This window comes from Rhinoderma darwinii, chromosome 7, assembly GCF_050947455.1.
Source record: "Rhinoderma darwinii isolate aRhiDar2 chromosome 7, aRhiDar2.hap1, whole genome shotgun sequence".
Lineage (NCBI taxonomy): Eukaryota > Metazoa > Chordata > Amphibia > Anura > Rhinodermatidae > Rhinoderma > Rhinoderma darwinii.
The window spans coordinates 145217121-145234871 of NC_134693.1; the positions used below are offsets into that span (position 1 = coordinate 145217121).

At 63.2% G+C, this 17751-nt stretch overlaps 2 protein-coding genes across 2 annotated transcripts in view; one reads left to right on the plus strand and one right to left on the minus strand.

The window, feature by feature from the left end:
• Window positions 1-1572: 1572 nt before the first annotated feature.
• USP4 (ubiquitin specific peptidase 4) lies at window positions 1573-16777 on the minus strand. Its single transcript, XM_075832537.1, is given in 15 exon segments — window positions 1573-2178; window positions 11794-11882; window positions 12769-12899; window positions 14104-14253; window positions 14330-14445; window positions 14531-14601; window positions 14790-15029; window positions 15145-15233; window positions 15536-15724; window positions 15919-16013; window positions 16098-16151; window positions 16153-16182; window positions 16256-16480; window positions 16561-16719; window positions 16769-16777. Coding segments are annotated over 15 exon segments (1800 nt in total). The 3' UTR covers window positions 1573-2025.
• A 154-nt stretch (window positions 16778-16931) lies between these two features.
• BSN (bassoon presynaptic cytomatrix protein) overlaps window positions 16932-17751 on the plus strand; it is a 145087-nt gene continuing 144267 nt past the window's right edge. The window contains exon 1 of the mRNA XM_075832538.1: window positions 16932-16945. Within this exon, the coding sequence (XP_075688653.1) occupies window positions 16932-16945 (14 nt within the window). The remainder of the gene's footprint in view (window positions 16946-17751) is intronic.

A 17751-nucleotide genomic window follows, 5' to 3' on the forward strand; every position in this document is an offset into this window, starting at 1 on the left:
CCTCATCACGGGCCGACGACCCCCTGCACCCTCATCGCGGGCCGACGACCCCCCCATCACGGAAAGACTCTTCCACATCACAGGCCGACGAGCCCCCGCACCCTCATCACGGGCCGATGACCCCCCCCCCCCCCCCCCCACGGGCCGATAACCCCCCCCACCACGGGAAGACTACTCCACATATCACAGGCCGCCGATCCCCCAGCACCCTCATCACGGGCCAACAATCCCCCCGCACCCTCATCACGGGCCAACAATCCCCCCGCACCTCACATACTGAAGTGTTTGTCTCGGGCTCATGGACTCGCGGTTAGGCGTTTCTTCACGTGGGTCCGCGCTCTCTGTGGGGCTCCAGTACATTATCACGGCCCCTCATCAGATCCCTCCCCCATTTAGAGCGGTCAGCCCCCTCCTCTTCTTTCTAGTCCTGGCCATCCATCCTCCGGCTCACGGGAACCGGTGACAGTAAAAACGCAGTCAGATCGGTGTCAGTGTCATTGAGTGGAAGGGAGGTCCTTCTCGGCTGGTGTCCAGTGGGCGGTCCTACAGCGATTGTGTGTGAATAGCAATATCTGCCACTCATTGTGTAGGACCGCCCACTGGACACCTAAGCCCAGAATGAGCCAATGTGTAAATGCGTTATACTATATGCGCCCCTCCCCCATAACACGCTGCCGCACATCTGACTACATCTTTACTATGACCGGTTCCCTTTAAGGCTCCGCCCACCAGTAAATCCCACGCTCCTCCCAGCCGCTCCACTCCCTAATCTTTAGGCTGGGTTCACACGACCATGTTACGTCCGTAATGTACGTAACGTATTTCGGCTGCAAGTCCCGGACCGAATACACTGCAGGGAGCCGGGAGCATCATAGTTATGTACGATGCTAGGAGTCCCGGCCTCTCTGCAGGACAACTGTCCCGTACTGTAATCATGTTCTCAGTCTGGGACAGTAGCTCCACGGAGAGGCAGGGACTCCTAGCGTCGTACATAACTATGATGCTCCCGGCTCCCTGCACTGAGTTCGGTCCGGGTCTTCCGGCCGAAATACGTTCCGTACATTACGGACGTAACATGGTCGTGTGAACCCAGCCTTACTTTTTCCCGCGCTCCGTATCCCTGTTCCTATGTATGGATCATGTCCGCCTGGGGGGGCGACATTCCCAGAGTCACGCTGTGTGATCGTAGATTTTAAGGGAGGGGGGGGGGGGGCTCACAAGATGATGTCACCCAGCGGCTCACTAGCCCTCTAACCTGCACTACATGAACCCGGCATGGCGCCCCCACGGATACGGTACATTATGTCTAATGTGATAATCAGGCTCCACCCACAGCGACAGACAAGATAAGAAGCCCCCGTTTCACAATAGACTATGAATGCAGCGATCTGATTGGCTGTTGTGGGGGGGGGGGGGGGGGGGGGCAGACCCACGTGAAGACAACGGCACATCATCTCTGCTTTCATTATGGCATTTAATTCACCCCACACCCCGTCTTCCAGAACACATTCACCGGCAGAGCTCAGCAGCGCCCCCACAAATCAGTGGTAGTCACCAGACAGGACGAGCGACTGATAGAAACACTGCAGACCACGGCCTCTGGTTTATACATTGTGCGATGCTTTACATGAAATCTGTCCCCATAAAATACAGAGCAATAAATAAGACCCCCGATACAAGAAGTAAGGACACCCCCGCTTCTGGATAAGCAGCGCCAGGTCTCTGCCGTCTGGGGGCGCCGCACCGTCCTCTTTATATTAAAAATAGACTCATGAGGCGGCGGCCGGTGCTCGGATCAGTCAGACGAAAGACAGAGGAAAAATCGTCAAAGCCGGGGAGTAAATGAAGTCTTCATGGAGCAGCGGCCGTCCCTTCCCCCATCACCTCTGTAATATACACTGACGGGGGGAAGGTGGCGCTCCCGTCATCGCCCGGACTCCCGCTGCGGAGGGCAGTATGTACATCAGGGCGCGGGGTCTTGGCTGAAGGGTCTCCCTCCTCACCGGGTCACGTGGGGCTTGATCATTAGTTGGTGTCCATACAGTCCAAGTCCTGCTGTCTGTCCTGGTCCCGGAGGTCGTCCTCAGCCGGGGGGGAACCCAGAGAAGCAGCAGGTGATGAGGCTTTACAGCTGCCGCCATCTTGTCTCTGGTAGAACAGCACATAGGCCGCCTTAGTCTACAACGACAGGAGAACAAAAGACATCAGTACAGAGAACGAGGGAGGGAGGGACGTACGGCCCAGAGAACGAGGGAGGGAGGGACGGACGGGACGGCCCAGAGAACGAGGGAGGGACGGACGGGACGGCCCAGAGAACGAGGGAGGGACGGACGGGACGGCCCAGAGAACGAGGGAGGGACGGACGGGACGGCCCAGAGAACGAGGGAGGGAGGGAGGGACGGACGGGACGGCCCAGAGAACGAGGGAGGGAGGGAGGGACGGACGGGACGGCCCAGAGAACGAGGGAGGGAGGGAGGGAGGGACGGGACGGCCCAGAGAACGAGGGAGGGAGGGAGGGACGGACGGGACGGCCCAGAGAACGAGGGAGGGAGGGACGGACGGGACGGCCCAGAGAACGAGGGAGGGACGGACGGGAGGGACGGACGGGACGGACGGGACGGCCCAGAGAACGAGGGAGGGACGGACGGGACGGACGGGACGGACGGACGGGACGGCCCAGAGAACGAGGGAGGGAGGGACGGACGGGACGGCCCAGAGAACGAGGGAGGGAGGGACGGACGGGACGGCCCAGAGAACGAGGGAGGGAGGGACGGGACGGCCCAGAGAACGAGGGAGGGAGGGAGGGAGGGACGGACGGACGGACGGACGGGACGGCCCAGAGAAGGAGGGAGGGACGCACGGCCCAGGGAAGGAGAGAGGGACGGACGGACGGACGGACGCACGGCCCAGAGAGGGAGGGAGGGACGGACGCACGGCCCAGAGAAGGAGGGACGGACGGCCCAGAGAGGGAGGGACGGACGGACGGACGCACGGCCCAGAGAAGGGGGGACGGACGGACGGACGCACGGCCCAGAGAAGGGGGGACGGACGGACGCACGACCCAGAGAAGGAGGGACGGACGGACGCACGACCCAGAGAAGGAGGGACGGACGCACGACCCAGAGAAGGAGGGACGGACGGACGCACGACCCAGAGAAGGAGGGACGGACGGACGCACGACCCAGAGAAGGAGGGACGGACGCACGACCCAGAGAAGGAGGGAGGGACGGACGGACGCACGACCCAGAGAAGGAGGGACGGACGGACGCACGACCCAGAGAAGGAGGGACGGACGGACGCACGACCCAGAGAAGGAGGGACGGACGGACGCACGACCCAGAGAAGGAGGGACGGACGGACGCACGACCCAGAGAAGGAGGGACGGACGGACGCACGACCCAGAGAAGGAGGGACGGACGGACGCACGACCCAGAGAAGGAGGGACGGACGCACGGCCCAGAGAAGGAGGGACGGACGCACGGCCCAGAGAAGGAGGGACGGACGCACGGCCCAGAGAAGGAGGGACGGACGCACGGCCCAGAGAAGGAGGGAGGGACGGACGGACGGCCCAGAGAAGGAGGGAGGGACGGACGCACGGCCCAGAGAAGGAGGGACGGACGCACGGCCCAGAGAAGGAGGGACGGACGCACGGCCCAGAGAAGGAGGGACGGACGCACGGCCCAGAGAAGGAGGGACGGACGCACGGCCCAGAGAAGGAGGGAGGGAAGGGGGGACGGACGCACGGCCCAGAGAAGGAGGGAGGGACGGACGCACGGCCCAGAGAAGGAGGGACGCACGGCCCAGAGAAGGAGGGACGCACGGCCCAGAGAAGGAGGGACGCACGGCCCAGAGAAGGAGGGACGCACGGCCCAGAGAAGGAGGGACGGACGGACGCACGGCCCAGAGAAGGAGGGAGGGACGGACGGACGCACGGCCCAGAGAAGGAGGGACGGACGGACGCACGGCCCAGAGGAGGGACGGACGGACGCACGGCCCAGAGAAGGAGGGAGGGAAGGAGGGAGGGAAGGAGGGAGGGAAGGAGGGACGGACGCACGGCCCAGGGAAGGAGGGAGGGAAGGAGGGACGGACGCACGGCCCAGAGAAGGAGGGAGGGAAGGAGGGACGGACGCACGGCCCAGAGAAGGAGGGACGGACGCACGGCCCAGAGAAGGAGGGACGGACGCACGGCCCAGAGAAGGAGGGAGGGAAGGGGGGACGGACGCACGGCCCAGAGAAGGAGGGAGGGACGGACGCACGGCCCAGAGAAGGAGGGAGGGACGGAGGGAGAGAAGGAGGGACGGACGCACGGCCCAGAGAAGGAGGGACGGACGCACGGCCCAGAGAAGGAGGGAGGGAAGGGGGGACGGACGCACGGCCCAGAGAAGGAGGGAGGGACGGACGCACGGCCCAGAGAAGGAGGGAGGGAAGGAGGGACGCACGGCCCAGAGAAGGAGGGACGCACGGCCCAGAGAAGGAGGGACGCACGGCCCAGAGAAGGAGGGACGCACGGCCCAGAGAAGGAGGGACGGACGGACGCACGGCCCAGAGAAGGAGGGACGGACGGACGCACGGCCCAGAGAAGGAGGGACGGACGGACGCACGGCCCAGAGAAGGAGGGACGGACGGACGCACGGCCCAGAGAAGGAGGGAGGGAAGGAGGGAGGGAAGGAGGGACGGACGCACGGCCCAGGGAAGGAGGGAGGGAAGGAGGGACGGATGCACGGCCCAGAGAAGGAGGGAGGGAAGGAGGGACGGACGCACGGCCCAGAGAAGGAGGGAGGGAAGGAGGGACGGACGGACGGACGCACGGCCCAGAGAAGGAGGGAGGGACGGACGGGGAGACGGACGCACGGCCCAGAGAAGGAGGGAGGGACGGACGCACGGCCCAGAGAAGGAGGGAGGGAAGGAGGGACGGACGCACGGCCCAGAGAAGGAGGGAGGGAAGGAGGGAAGGCCCAGAGAAGGAGGGAGGGACGGACGGGGAGACGGACGCACGGCCCAGGGAAGGAGGGAGGGACGGACGGACGCACGGCCCAGAGAAGGAGGGAAGGAGGGAGGGAGGGAAGGGAAGGGAGGGAAGGGAGGGAAGGAGGGAGGGAGGGAGGGAAGGGAGGGAAGGAGGGAGGGAGGGAGGGAAGGGAGGGAAGGAGGAAGGGAGGGAAGGGAGGGAAGGGAGGGAGGGAGGGAAGGGAGGGAGGGAGGGAGGGAGGGAGGGACGCACGGCCCAGAGAAGGAGGGACGGACGCACGGCCCAGAGAAGGAGGGACGGACGGACGCACGGCCCAGAGAAGGAGGGACGGACGGACGCACGGCCCAGAGAAGGAGGGACGGACGGACGCACGGCCCAGAGAAGGAGGGACGGACGGACGCACGGCCCAGAGAAGGAGGGAGGGAAGGAGGGAGGGAAGGAGGGACGGACGCACGGCCCAGGGAAGGAGGGAGGGAAGGAGGGACGGACGCACGGCCCAGAGAAGGAGGAGGGAAGGAGGGACGGACGCACGGCCCAGAGAAGGAGGGAGGGAAGGAGGGACGGACGGACGGACGCACGGCCCAGAGAAGGAGGGAGGGACGGACGGGGAGACGGACGCACGGCCCAGAGAAGGAGGGGAGGGACGGACGCACGGCCCAGAGAAGGAGGGAGGGAAGGAGGGACGGACGCACGGCCCAGAGAAGGAGGGAGGGAAGGAGGGAAGGAGGGAGGGAGGGAGGGAAGGGAAGGGAGGGAAGGAAGGGAGGGAAGGAGGGAGGGAGGGAAGGGAGGGAAGGAGGGAGGGAGGGAAGGGAGGGAAGGAGGAAGGGAGGGAAGGGAGGGAGGGAGGGAAGGGAGGGAAGGGAGGGAGGGAGGGACGCACGGCCCAGAGAAGGAGGGAGGGACGCACGGCCCAGAGAAGGAGGGAGGGACGCACGGCCCAGAGAAGGAGGGACGGACGCACGGCCCAGAGAAGGAGGGACGGACGCACGGCCCAGAGAAGGAGGGACGGACGCACGGCCCAGAGAAGGAGGGACGGACGCACGGCCAGAGAAGGAGGGACGGACGCACGGCCCAGAGAAGGAGGGACGGACGCACGGCCCAGAGAAGGAGGGACGGACGCACGGCCCAGAGAAGGAGGGACGGACGCACGGCCCAGAGAAGGAGGGACGGACGCACGGCCCAGAGAAGGAGGGACGGACGCACGGCCCAGAGAAGGAGGGACGGACGCACGGCCCAGAGAAGGAGGGACGGACGCACGGCCCAGAGAAGGAGGGACGGACGCACGGCCCAGAGAAGGAGGGACGGACGCACGGCCCAGAGAAGGAGGGACGGACGCACGGCCCAGAGAAGGAGGGACGGACGCACGGCCCAGAGAAGGAGGGACGGACGCACGGCCCAGAGAAGGAGGGACGGACGCACGGCCCAGAGAAGGAGGGACGGACGCACGGCCCAGAGAAGGAGGGACGGACGCACGGCCCAGAGAAGGAGGGACGGACGCACGGCCCAGAGAAGGAGGGACGGACGCACGGCCCAGAGAAGGAGGGACGGACGCACGGCCCAGAGAAGGAGGGACGGACGCACGGCCCAGAGAAGGAGGGACGGACGCACGGCCCAGAGAAGGAGGGACGGACGCACGGCCAGAGAAGGAGGGACGGACGGACGCACGGCCCAGAGAAGGAGGGACGGAAGGAGGGAGGGAGGGAAGGAGGGAAAGAGGGAGGGAGGGAAAGAGGGAGGGAGGGAAAGAGGGAGGGAGGGAAAGAGGGAGGGAGGGAGGGAAAGAGGGAGGGAGGGAGGGAAAGAGGGAGGGAGGGAGGGAAAGAGGGAGGGAGGGAGGGAAAGAGGGAGGGACGGACGCCCAGCCCAGAGAAGGAGGGAGGGAGGGACGGACGGCCCAGAGAAGGAGGGACGGGGGGACGGACGCACGGCCCAGAGAAGGAGGGACGGAAGCACGGCCCAGAGAAGGACGGACGGACGCACGGCCCAGAGAAGGAGGGACGGACACACGACCCAGAGAAGGAGGGACGGGGGGACGGATGCACGGGGGGACGGACGCACGGCCCAGAGAAGGAGGGAAGGAGGGACGGACGCACGGCCCAGGGAAGGAGGGAGGGAAGGAGGGACGGACGCCCGGCCCAGAGAAGGAGGGAGGGACGGGGGGACGGACGCACGGCCCAGAGAAGGAGGGACGGACGCACGGCCCAGAGAAGGAAGGAGGGAGGGAAGGAGGGAGGAAGGAGGGAGGGAAGGAGGGAGGGAAGGACGCACGGCCCAGAGAAGGAGGGAAGGAAGGAGGGACGGACGCACGGCCCAGAGAAGGAGGGAGGGAAGGAGGGAGGGAGGGAAGGAGGGAGGGAAGGAGGGAGGGAAGGAGGGAGGGAGGGAAGGAGGGAGGGAAGAGGGACGGACGCACGGCCCAGAGAAGGAGGGAAGGAGGGAGGGAAGGAGGGACGGACGCACGGCCCAGAGAAGGAGGGAAGGAGGGAGGGAAGGAGGGAGGGAAGGAGGGACGGACGCACGGCCCAGAGAAGGAGGGAAGGATGGACGGACGCACGGCCCAGAGAAGGAGGGAAGGAAGGAGGGAGGGAGGGAGGGAGGGAAGGAGGGAGGGAGGGAGGGAAGGAGGGAGGGAGGGAGGGAAGGAGGGAGGGAAGGAGGGAGGGACGCCCGGCCCAGAGAAGGAGGGACGGGGGACGGACACACGGCCCAGAGAAGGAGGGGAGGGAGGGAAGGAGGGACGGATGGAAGGACGCCCGGCCCAGAGAAGGAGGGAGGGGGGACGGAAGCACGGCCCAGAGAAGGAGGGAGGGGGGGACGGACGCACGGCCCAGAGGAGGGACGGGGGACGGACGCACGGCCAGAGGAGGGAAGGGGGGGACGGACGCACGGCCCAGAGGAGGGACGGGGGGACGGACGCACGGCCCAGAGAAGGAGGGACGGACGCACGGCCCAGAGAAGGGAGGGACGGGGGGACGGACGCACGGCCCAGAGAAGGAGGGACGGGGGGACGGACGGACGCACGGCCCAGAGAAGGAGGGACGGGGGGACGGCCCAGAGAAGGAGGGACTGACGCACGGCCCAGAGAAGGAGGGACGGACGCACGACCCAGAGAAGGAGGGACGGACGCACGACCCAGAGAAGGAGGGACGGACGCACGACCCAGAGAAGGAGGGACGGACGCACGGCCCAGAGAAGGAGGGAAGGAGGGAGGGACGGACGCCCGGCCCAGAGAAGGAGGGAAGGAAGGAGGGACGGGGGGGGACGGACGCACGACCCAGAGAAGGGGGGACGGACGCCCGGCCCAGAGAAGGAGGGAAGGAAGGAGGGACGGGGGGGACGGACGCCCGGCCCAGAGAAGGAGGGACGGACGCACGGCCCAGAGAAGGAGGGAAGGAGGGAGGGACGGACGCCCGGCCCAGAGAAGGAGGGAAGGAAGGAGGGACGGGGGGGGACGACGCACGACCCAGAGAAGGGGGGACGGACGCCCGGCCCAGAGAAGGAGGGAAGGAAGGAGGGACGGGGGGGACGGACGCCCGGCCCAGAGAAGGAGGGAAGGAAGGAGGGACGGGGGGGGACGGACGCCCGGCCCAGAGAAGGAGGGAAGGAAGGAGGGACGGGGGGGGACGGACGCCCGGCCCAGAGAAGGAGGGAAGGAAGGAGGGACGGGGGGGGACGGACGCCCGGCCCAGAGAAGGAGGGAAGGAAGGAGGGACGGGGGGGGACGGCCGCCCGGCCAGAGAAGGAGGAAGGAAGGAGGGACGGGGGGGGACGGACGCCCGGCCCAGAGAAGGAGGGAAGGAAGGAGGGACGGGGGGGACGGACGCCCGGCCCAGAGAAGGAGGGAAGGAAGGAGGGACGGGGGGGGACGGACGCCCGGCCCAGAGAAGGAGGGAAGGAAGGAGGGACGGGGGGGGACGGACGCCCGGCCCAGAGAAGGAGGGAAGGAAGGAGGGACGGGGGGGACGGACGCCCGGCCCAGAGAAGGAGGGAAGGAAGGAGGGACGGGGGGGACGGACGCCCGGCCCAGAGAAGGAGGGAAGGAAGGAGGGACGGGGGGGACGGACGCCCGGCCCAGAGAAGGAGGGAAGGAAGGAGGGACGGGGGGGACGGACGCCCGGCCCAGAGAAGGAGGGAAGGAAGGAGGGACGGGGGGGACGGACGCCCGGCCCAGAGAAGGAGGGAAGGAAGGAGGGACGGGGGGGACGGACGCCCGGCCCAGAGAAGGAGGGAAGGAAGGAGGGACGGGGGGGACGGACGCCCGGCCCAGAGAAGGAGGGAAGGAAGGAGGGACGGGGGGGACGGACGCCCGGCCCAGAGAAGGAGGGAAGGAAGGAGGGACGGGGGGGACGGACGCCCGGCCCAGAGAAGGAGGGAAGAAGGAGGGACGGGGGGGACGGACGCCCGGCCCAGAGAAGGAGGGAAGGAAGGAGGGACGGGGGGACGGACGCCCGGCCCAGAGAAGGAGGAAGGAAGGAGGGACGGGGGGACGGACGCCCGGCCCAGAGAAGGAGGGAAGGAAGGAGGGACGGGGGGACGGACGCCCGGCCCAGAGAAGGAGGGAAGGAAGGAGGGACGGGGGGGACGGACGCCCGGCCCAGAGAAGGAGGGAAGGAAGGAGGGACGGGGGGGACGGACGCCCGGCCCAGAGAAGGAGGGAAGGAAGGAGGGACGGGGGGGACGGACGCCCGGCCCAGAGAAGGAGGGAAGGAAGGAGGGACGGGGGGGACGGACGCCCGGCCCAGAGAAGGAGGGAAGGAAGGAGGGACGGGGGGGACGGACGCCCGGCCCAGAGAAGGAGGGAAGGAAGGAGGGACGGGGGGGACGGACGCCCGGCCCAGAGAAGGAGGGAAGGAAGGAGGGACGGGGGGGACGGACGCCCGGCCAGAAGGAGGGAAGGAAGGAGGGACGGAAGGAGGGAGGGAAGGAGGGAAGGAGGGAGGGAAGGAGGGAGGGAAGGAAGGAGGGAAGGAAGGAGGGAAGGAAGGAGGGAAGGAAGGAGGGAAGGAAGGAGGGAAGGAAGGAGGGAAGGAAGGAGGGAAGGAGGGAAGGAAGGAGGGAGGGAGGGACGGACGCACGGCCCAGAGAAGGAGGGAAGGAGGGAGGGACGGACGCACGGCCCAGAGAAGGAGGGAAGGAGGGAAGGAAGGAGGGAAGGAAGGAGGGAAGGAAGGAGGGAAGGAAGGAGGGAAGGAAGGAGGGAAGGAAGGAGGGAAGGAGGGAAGGAAGGAAGGAAGGAGGGAAGGAAGGAGGGAGGGAGGGACGGACGCACGGCCCAGAGAAGGAGGGAAGGAGGGAGGGACGGACGCACGGCCCAGAGAAGGAGGGAAGGAGGGAGGGAAGGAGGACGGACGCACGGCCCAGAGAAGGAGGGAAGGAGGGAGGGAAGGAGGGACGGACGCACGGCCCACAGAAGGAGGGAAGGAGGGACGGACGCACGGCCCAGAGAAGGAGGGAAGGAGGGAGGGAGGGAAGGAGGGACGGACGCACGGCCCAGAGAAGGAGGGAAGGAGGGAGGGAGGGAGGGAAGGAGGGACGGACGCACGGCCAGAGAAGGAGGGAAGGAGGGAGGGAAGGAGGGACGGACGCACGGCCCAGAGAAGGAGGGAAGGAGGGAGGGAAGGAGGGAGGGAAGGCGGGACGGACGCACGGCCCAGAGAAGGAGGGAGGGACGGACGCACGGCCCAAGAGAAGGAGGGAAGGAGGGAGGGAAGGAGGGAGGGAAGGAGGGAGGGAAGGAGGGAGGGAGGGAAGGAGGGAGGGATGGAGGGAAGGAGGGAGGGAGGGAAGGAGGGAGGGAAGGAGGGAGGGAGGGAGGGAAGGAGGGAGGGACGCCCGGCCCAGAGAAGGAGGGAAGGAGGGAGGGAAGGAGGGAGGGAGGGACGCCCGGCCCAGAGAAGGAGGGACGGGGGGACGGACGCACGGCCCAGAGAAGGAGGGAAGGAGGGAGGGAAGGAGGGACGGACGCCCGGCCCAGAGAAGGAGGGAAGGAGTGAGGGGGGGACGGACGCACGGCCCAGAGAAGGAGGGAGGGGGGACGGACGCACGCCCAGAGAAGGAGGGAGGGGGGGACGGACGCACGGCCCAGAGGAGGGACGGGGGGACGGACGCACGGCCCAGAGGAGGGACAGGGGGACGGACGCACGGCCCAGAGAAGGAGGGAGGGGGGGACGGACGCACGGCCCAGAGAAGGAGGGAGGGGGGGACGGACGCACGGCCCAGAGAAGGAGGGAGGGGGGGACGGACGCACGGCCCAGAGGAGGGACGGGGGGACGGACGCACGGCCCAGAGGAGGGACAGGGGGACGGACGCACGGCCCAGAGAAGGAGGGGGGGGGGGGGGGACACGACACACGGACACACAGAGTAACGCCACAGCAACGTACACTAGACAGCTCCGAATCCTTCTAATAGACTTGTGTTAGCTTCACATTAGTTTCAAGATCTCCGCTTGCTGTCAGTTAATGGGAACAGTCTTGTCTACATCTAAAAAGGTACAAAATTCATCTTGAGCTAGTCCTGCTGTCACAGCTGAGGATTTGTGACAATGTCCTCTGTGAGCTAAACACAGCAGCACAATTCTCCGGCCTGGACTCCCGGCTGATCGCTCCGTTATAAGCACAGAAGGTCTGGGTGATGTTTGGCTCCAAAACGTTAATGTCTTCATTCACTGACAGCAAGCAGAGGTCATGGAAATAGTGCAATTAGAAAGTTGCAGGACCTCACTAAACATGGGTGTCGCCATGGTGACGGTGAATACTGAGCGGCTGAAGGACGACCCCACACTGAAAACGTGGACGAGACGCGCGGTCATGTGACACGTACCACAATCTGATCTTCAGAAGCCGCGGAGACGCTGCTGTCATCAAAATAATACCACTGCTGCGACTCCTGGTTCTTTGCATAAGCTGTATCTATGGAGACAAGAAACCCGGCCGTCAGCGCATGACAGAGGAACGCTGCCACCCGCCCCGAGAGAGAGGAGGGGGGGGGGCTGTGTGGTGACATGGAGGGGGGGGGAGGGCTGTGTGGTGACATGGAGGGGGGGGGGGAGGGCTGTGTGGTGACATGGAGGGGGGGGGAGGGCTGTGTGGTGACATGGAGGGGGGGGGGAGGGCTGTGTGGTGACATGGAGGGGGGGGGGGGAGGGCTGTGTGGTGACATGGAGGGGGGGGGGAGGGCTGTGTGGTGACATGGAGGGGGGGCTGTGTGGTGACATGGAGGGGGGGCTGTGTGGTGACATGGAGGGGGGGCTGTGTGGTGACATGGAGGGGGGGCTGTGTGGTGACATGGAGGGGGGGCTGTGTGGTGACATGGAGGGGGGGCTGTGTGGTGACATGAGGGGGGGCTGTGTGGTGACATGGAGGGGGGGCTGTGTGGTGACATGGAGGGGGGCTGTGTGGTGACATGGAGGGGGGCTGTGTGGTGACATGGAGGGGGGGCTGTGTGGTGACATGGAGGGGGGGCTGTGTGGTGACATGGAGGGGGGCTGTGTGGTGACATGGAGGGGGGCTGTGTGGTGACATGGAGGGGGGCTGTGTGGTGACATGGAGGGGGGCTGTGTGGTTACATGGACGGGGGGGCTGTGTGGTTACATGGACGGGGGGCTGTGTGGTTACATGGACGGGGGGGCTGTGTGGTTACATGGACGGGGGCTGTGTGGTTACATGGACGGGGGGCTGTGTGGTTACATGGACGGGGGGCTGTGTGGTTACATGAAGGGGGGGCTGTGTGGTTACATGAAGGGGGGCTGTGTGGTTACATGAAGGGGGTGTGGTTACATGGAGGGGGCGTGATTACATGGAGGGGGTGTGGTTACAATACTTACAATGGCGCCTCCCATGCCACCATAGTGATTGGAAACCGCAACAAGGTCATACACGTAGGGTCCGGCCGTCGGGTCACAAACAAACTCTGACATGTTAAGGTTTCTGGAACACAAGGAGTTAATGTGTTAAAGGGACAAAGCTCATGAATACATGGAGGACGTGCACCGCACAGGCCGACTGCCACATTAACGACCATTGTCCTCATCTCCGAGCTGCAGGTCAGCACACGGGATTACAATGTGGCGCTTAGTCAGCAGTTGTGCGGCCTGTGCTGGACACGGGATTTATATGCCTCCGTCCAGGTTACACCTCATAGAGCCTGCGGGAGCGTGACGGCGCGGTGCGTGCAGCCTGCGGGAGCGTGACGGCGCGGTGTGTGCAGCCTGCGGGAGCGTGACGGCGCGGTGTGTGCAGCCTGCGGGAGCGTGACGGCGCGGTGCGTGCAGCCTGCGGGAGCGTGACGGCGCGGTGTGTGCAGCCTGCGGGAGCGTGACGGCGCGGTGTGTGCAGCCTGCGGGAGCGTGACGGCGCGGTGTGTGCAGCCCGCGGGAGCGTGACGGCGCGGTGTGTGCAGCCTGCGGGAGCGTGACGGCGCGGTGTGTGCAGCCTGCGGGAGCGTGACGGCGCGGTGTGTGCAGCCCGCGGGAAGGTTCAGGATCCAACGCTACAGTCCGGCGGCCACAAAACTGGAAAATAGTGATCAGAGGCGGAAGCGAGAAGTTCACCACCACCACCGGCTGATAACTGCGACAGTCACATAATAGCGGATCAGACTTGTTTCTTCAGAACATTCCACAGATGATCGATCAGATTGAGATCTGGAGAATTTGGAGACGACACCTTGAAGTCTCTTTCATGTTCCTCATCATTCCTGGACAATGTCTGCAGCGCGGCGGGGGGGGACGGACGGACACATTGACCTGCTAACAGGGGGCACTGCCATTAGGGAATACGCTGCCATGCAGGGGGGTCTGCAGCGATGTTTAGGTCGGTGGTACGTGTCACATCCACATGAATGTCAGGACACAAGGTTTCCCAGATCACCCTGCCCCCTCCAGTTGGTCTTCTTCCCATAATGCATCCCTGCTGCCATCTCTTCCCCCGGCCGTCCACATGATGTAACACGTGATTCACCAGACGCGGCGTCGTCTTCCATTGCGCCAGTTCCGATGATCACGTGACCACTGCAGGCGCTACTGGTTGTGGCCGGGGGTCGGCATGGGCGCTCTGACCTGCCCCATATACAGCAAGCTGCGATGCAACGCTGAAACCGAGGTCTACAGGCCGTGGCTCCGGTGGCTCTTACCTAATTGGGAACTCTACCACCGTGTCCAGTTTATCCCTCCAATAGCGATTATATGAGAAGCGTTTTAGATGCACCACCAGGATTCTTGGCAAGGACCAGAGGTCAAACTTCTTGGTGGCCCTCTGGTGCTTCCGGCAGTTTGGGCAATACCTGGAACAAAGAGAGTGACGTGAGGCAGACGTGGCGTCTGAGTGACAGGCAACGGGCACGGGGGAGGGGCGCTCACCATGGGTCGTGCTCTCCCAGCACCTCCGTCTTGGTGAAGAGCTGGATACAGTCTCTGAGCGCCACCGCCATCTTTTTCTTCTGCGGCTGCATCATTGACTCGTGTTTATCAAAGGCCTGTGCAGGAAAGAAGAGGTCACGTCATAGGGGGCCGCACACAACCAGCCGCCAAGCCCAGCGGGACGGGCACGACCAGCCTCACCTCCGCCTCCTGATCACCATAACACAACTTCTTCGTCTCCGTGTCCCAGTCAATGGCCACAGTGGAATAAGCTGCAAAAGATCAGACAACAGCAACCAGTCAAGAGCAGCAGCCAGAAAATCAAAGGGCAGAAAACAACAAGGAGCTTGTGGGGGCAGGGACATGAAGTCACATCACATTGAAGCCAATCCCTCCCCAGCCCGCAATGGCTGATAACAGAGAGCAGCAGACCATATCCATCTACACAGCTCATACTCACAGGTGAGTTTCAGGAAGGCGCCCTCGGCCGGCATGCTGCCCACATCGGACGTGGCGTAGGAGTTCACCAGGCTGAAGCAGAAGAGCCTCTTGTGGTGATCCTGGGCTTTCTTTGGCACTTTATTGCAGGGACTACAACCCTCGGAGCTCTCATCCTCCACACTATCGTCGGACTGCCCGTTCGACTCCTCGGGGGACTCCTCCGTCTCCTCACGTTCTTCCTGATGATCCATTTCCTCATCTTGACCATTTTAAAAACACAAACCACTGAATATAAAAGTCTGCACAGGTGCTGCGTACGTCTTGTGGATATAGGGCCCAGCAAGGACTACAACCACCATCAGTAACAGACTTACCATCATAGATGCCGTTCGAGCCGTTGCAGGCCGCGGTGTCGCCGGACAGGGAGGAATACTCTTCAGGTAGCGGAGTCTTTATATAACGTCTGCAGAGAATACGAGGAAGTAAACGGCACCGACCGGACACTCCCCGCAGGAGCCATCACTCCCATCCTCCTCAGTGACAGCGGCTCATTACACAGATTATAGGGGGGGAGGGGGCGGGGTGCGTTACCAGCCGTCCTTACACAAGGGTTGCACATGGATGTTGCAGGGTTGGGGGTTCCACGGCTACAAACCTACTGATATTTCTCTAAGGCGGGAAACAGACAGAAGGAGCACACACACTGCAGACACACAACACGCCTGCCCCCGCCTGTGGCACAAGCCACGCTTCTCCACCACTTACTGGATTCTCTCCAGGACGATGTTATACAGCATGTCCGCCGTCAGCTTCTGCCTGGGCACAGAGATCAAGAGCGGCTGCCCAAACAAGATGGTGCCGGCTGCTGTGCTCTGTCGGAAGCGCCTCTCCCGGAAGCAGATGGGTAAAGTCAACCACTCCGAATCACTGCCCCGCGAGGATTTCACCTCATACCTGCACAAAACACACAGGAAAGGGAAATCAGTGCAGACAACCCCAGCTCCTGCCCGCAAGAGTGAGGGGGCAGCGGTCCTGGCTCATAGAGGGTCACACTCAATGCTGCAGCGCCCCCAGTGGCCATTATACCACGGGACATGAGTGACACGTAAAGGATGACATTACAGAACCAAAGAAGCGTCTGGACGTACACAAAGAGATCATCGCGCTCCATGATGTGACTCAACATTTCATCCGTCTGGAAGATCTTGTGAAATCGATGATTGTACACATCAGTCACCACCATCTGCGCGGAAGGAAGAGACATGCAAGTGATGCGGCGGCTGCTGCGGGGGGCACAGACGACAATACCAGGCGACCCCATACTCACGTTTTCTGCAGGCACCGCGGACAGTTTAGACAGCGCGGAGCACAAGTCCGAGACCGGTCCCCATTTTAGGCACAATCAATCGATACTGCGCAGAAGACAAGAAATGGTGTCAGATGAGACGCGTGGCACGTGGTACCTCACCCGGGACATGAACTCACCTGGGTGGGCTTACACTGAGGGTCTGCTCGAACCAGAAACACTTCCATAGTGCGGTCCTTCTTCATGGGGAGGGGAAGAGTCAGATAACAGAACGGGTCAAAGGTGACGGACACTTTGGAGCATTCAGGACACACGAGCGTGGACTTAAAAAGGCCGTGGAAAATGTCTACAATGATGGAGTTGTTCCGCCGCAGGTGATTGTCCCACGCCTCTAAAGCCACCACCTGAGGGATGAAGAGTGAGAGTGAGAGACGCCACCAGTCAGACCCCTCCGCAGTCCACGCTGCCACGCGGCTCCTCTTACCGAGTCTGGTCGGCCGTTGGCGTCTTTGAGCTCCAGGTACGGCTTCTTCTTGACTCTGTTGAGATCCTCGTGCAGACCGTCCAGCAGGAACGCCAAGAGCTCCTGAGAGTCCTGCTGCTGGTACCCGGAGAACTGCGGGGCGAAGCGCCCAACCTGCGTCTGACAGAAGAGGAGCCGGGGTCAGGACGCGCGCGCACCGACCACAAACACATCTCATCGCCTTAAAGATGAGAACAAGTCAGCCCATCGCCAACCAATGAAAGGCCTTTTATTTCTCTGGGCGCCGCATGTGAAGGAGCACGAAGACTCCGTGTAAAAAGCGGAACTCGTCACACGGCGCCCGCGGGAAAAGAGGTTTTTTAATGGTTCACATGGGCAGACTGAGGTACGGTCAAAAAATTATCAACCTTCCCTACATAGCGGTATTAATCGCTGCTGATGACGGATCTTTCCACAACACAGACAAGTTATAACCGGAATAAGATCATCGCCCCGGACCATCATTTTACAGCTCAAATAGACAATCTACATAAAACATTGCTGGAAACAGTCAGTAAGCTTGTGCACATGCCAGTTTACAGAATTGGAGTATAACGCATGCTGTAACTCAGGATCAGTAATGTATGTACACAGTGACTCCACCAGCAGAATAGTGAGTGCAGCTCTGGAGTATAATACAGGATGTAACTCAGGATCAGTACAGGATAAGTAATGTAATGTATGTACACAGTGACTCCACCAGCAGAATAGCGAGTGCAGCTCTGGAGCATAATACAGGATGTAACTCAGGATCAGTACAGGATAAGTAATGTATGTACACAGTGACTCCACCAGCAGAATAGTGAGTGCAGCTCTGGAGTATAATACAGGATGTAACTCAGGATCAGTACAGGATAAGTAATGTAATGTATGTACACAGTGACTCCACCAGCAGAATAGCGAGTGCAGCTCTGGAGCATAATACAGGATATAACTCAGGATCAGTACAGGATAAGTAATGTATGTACACAGTGACTCCACCAGCAGAATAGTGAGTGCTGCTCTGGAGTATAATACAGGATGTAACTCAGGATCAGTACAGGATAAGTAATGTATGTACACAGTGACTCCACCAGCAGAATAGTGAGTGCAGCTCTGGAGTATAATACAGGATGTAACTCAGGATCAGTACAGGATAAGTAATGTAATGTA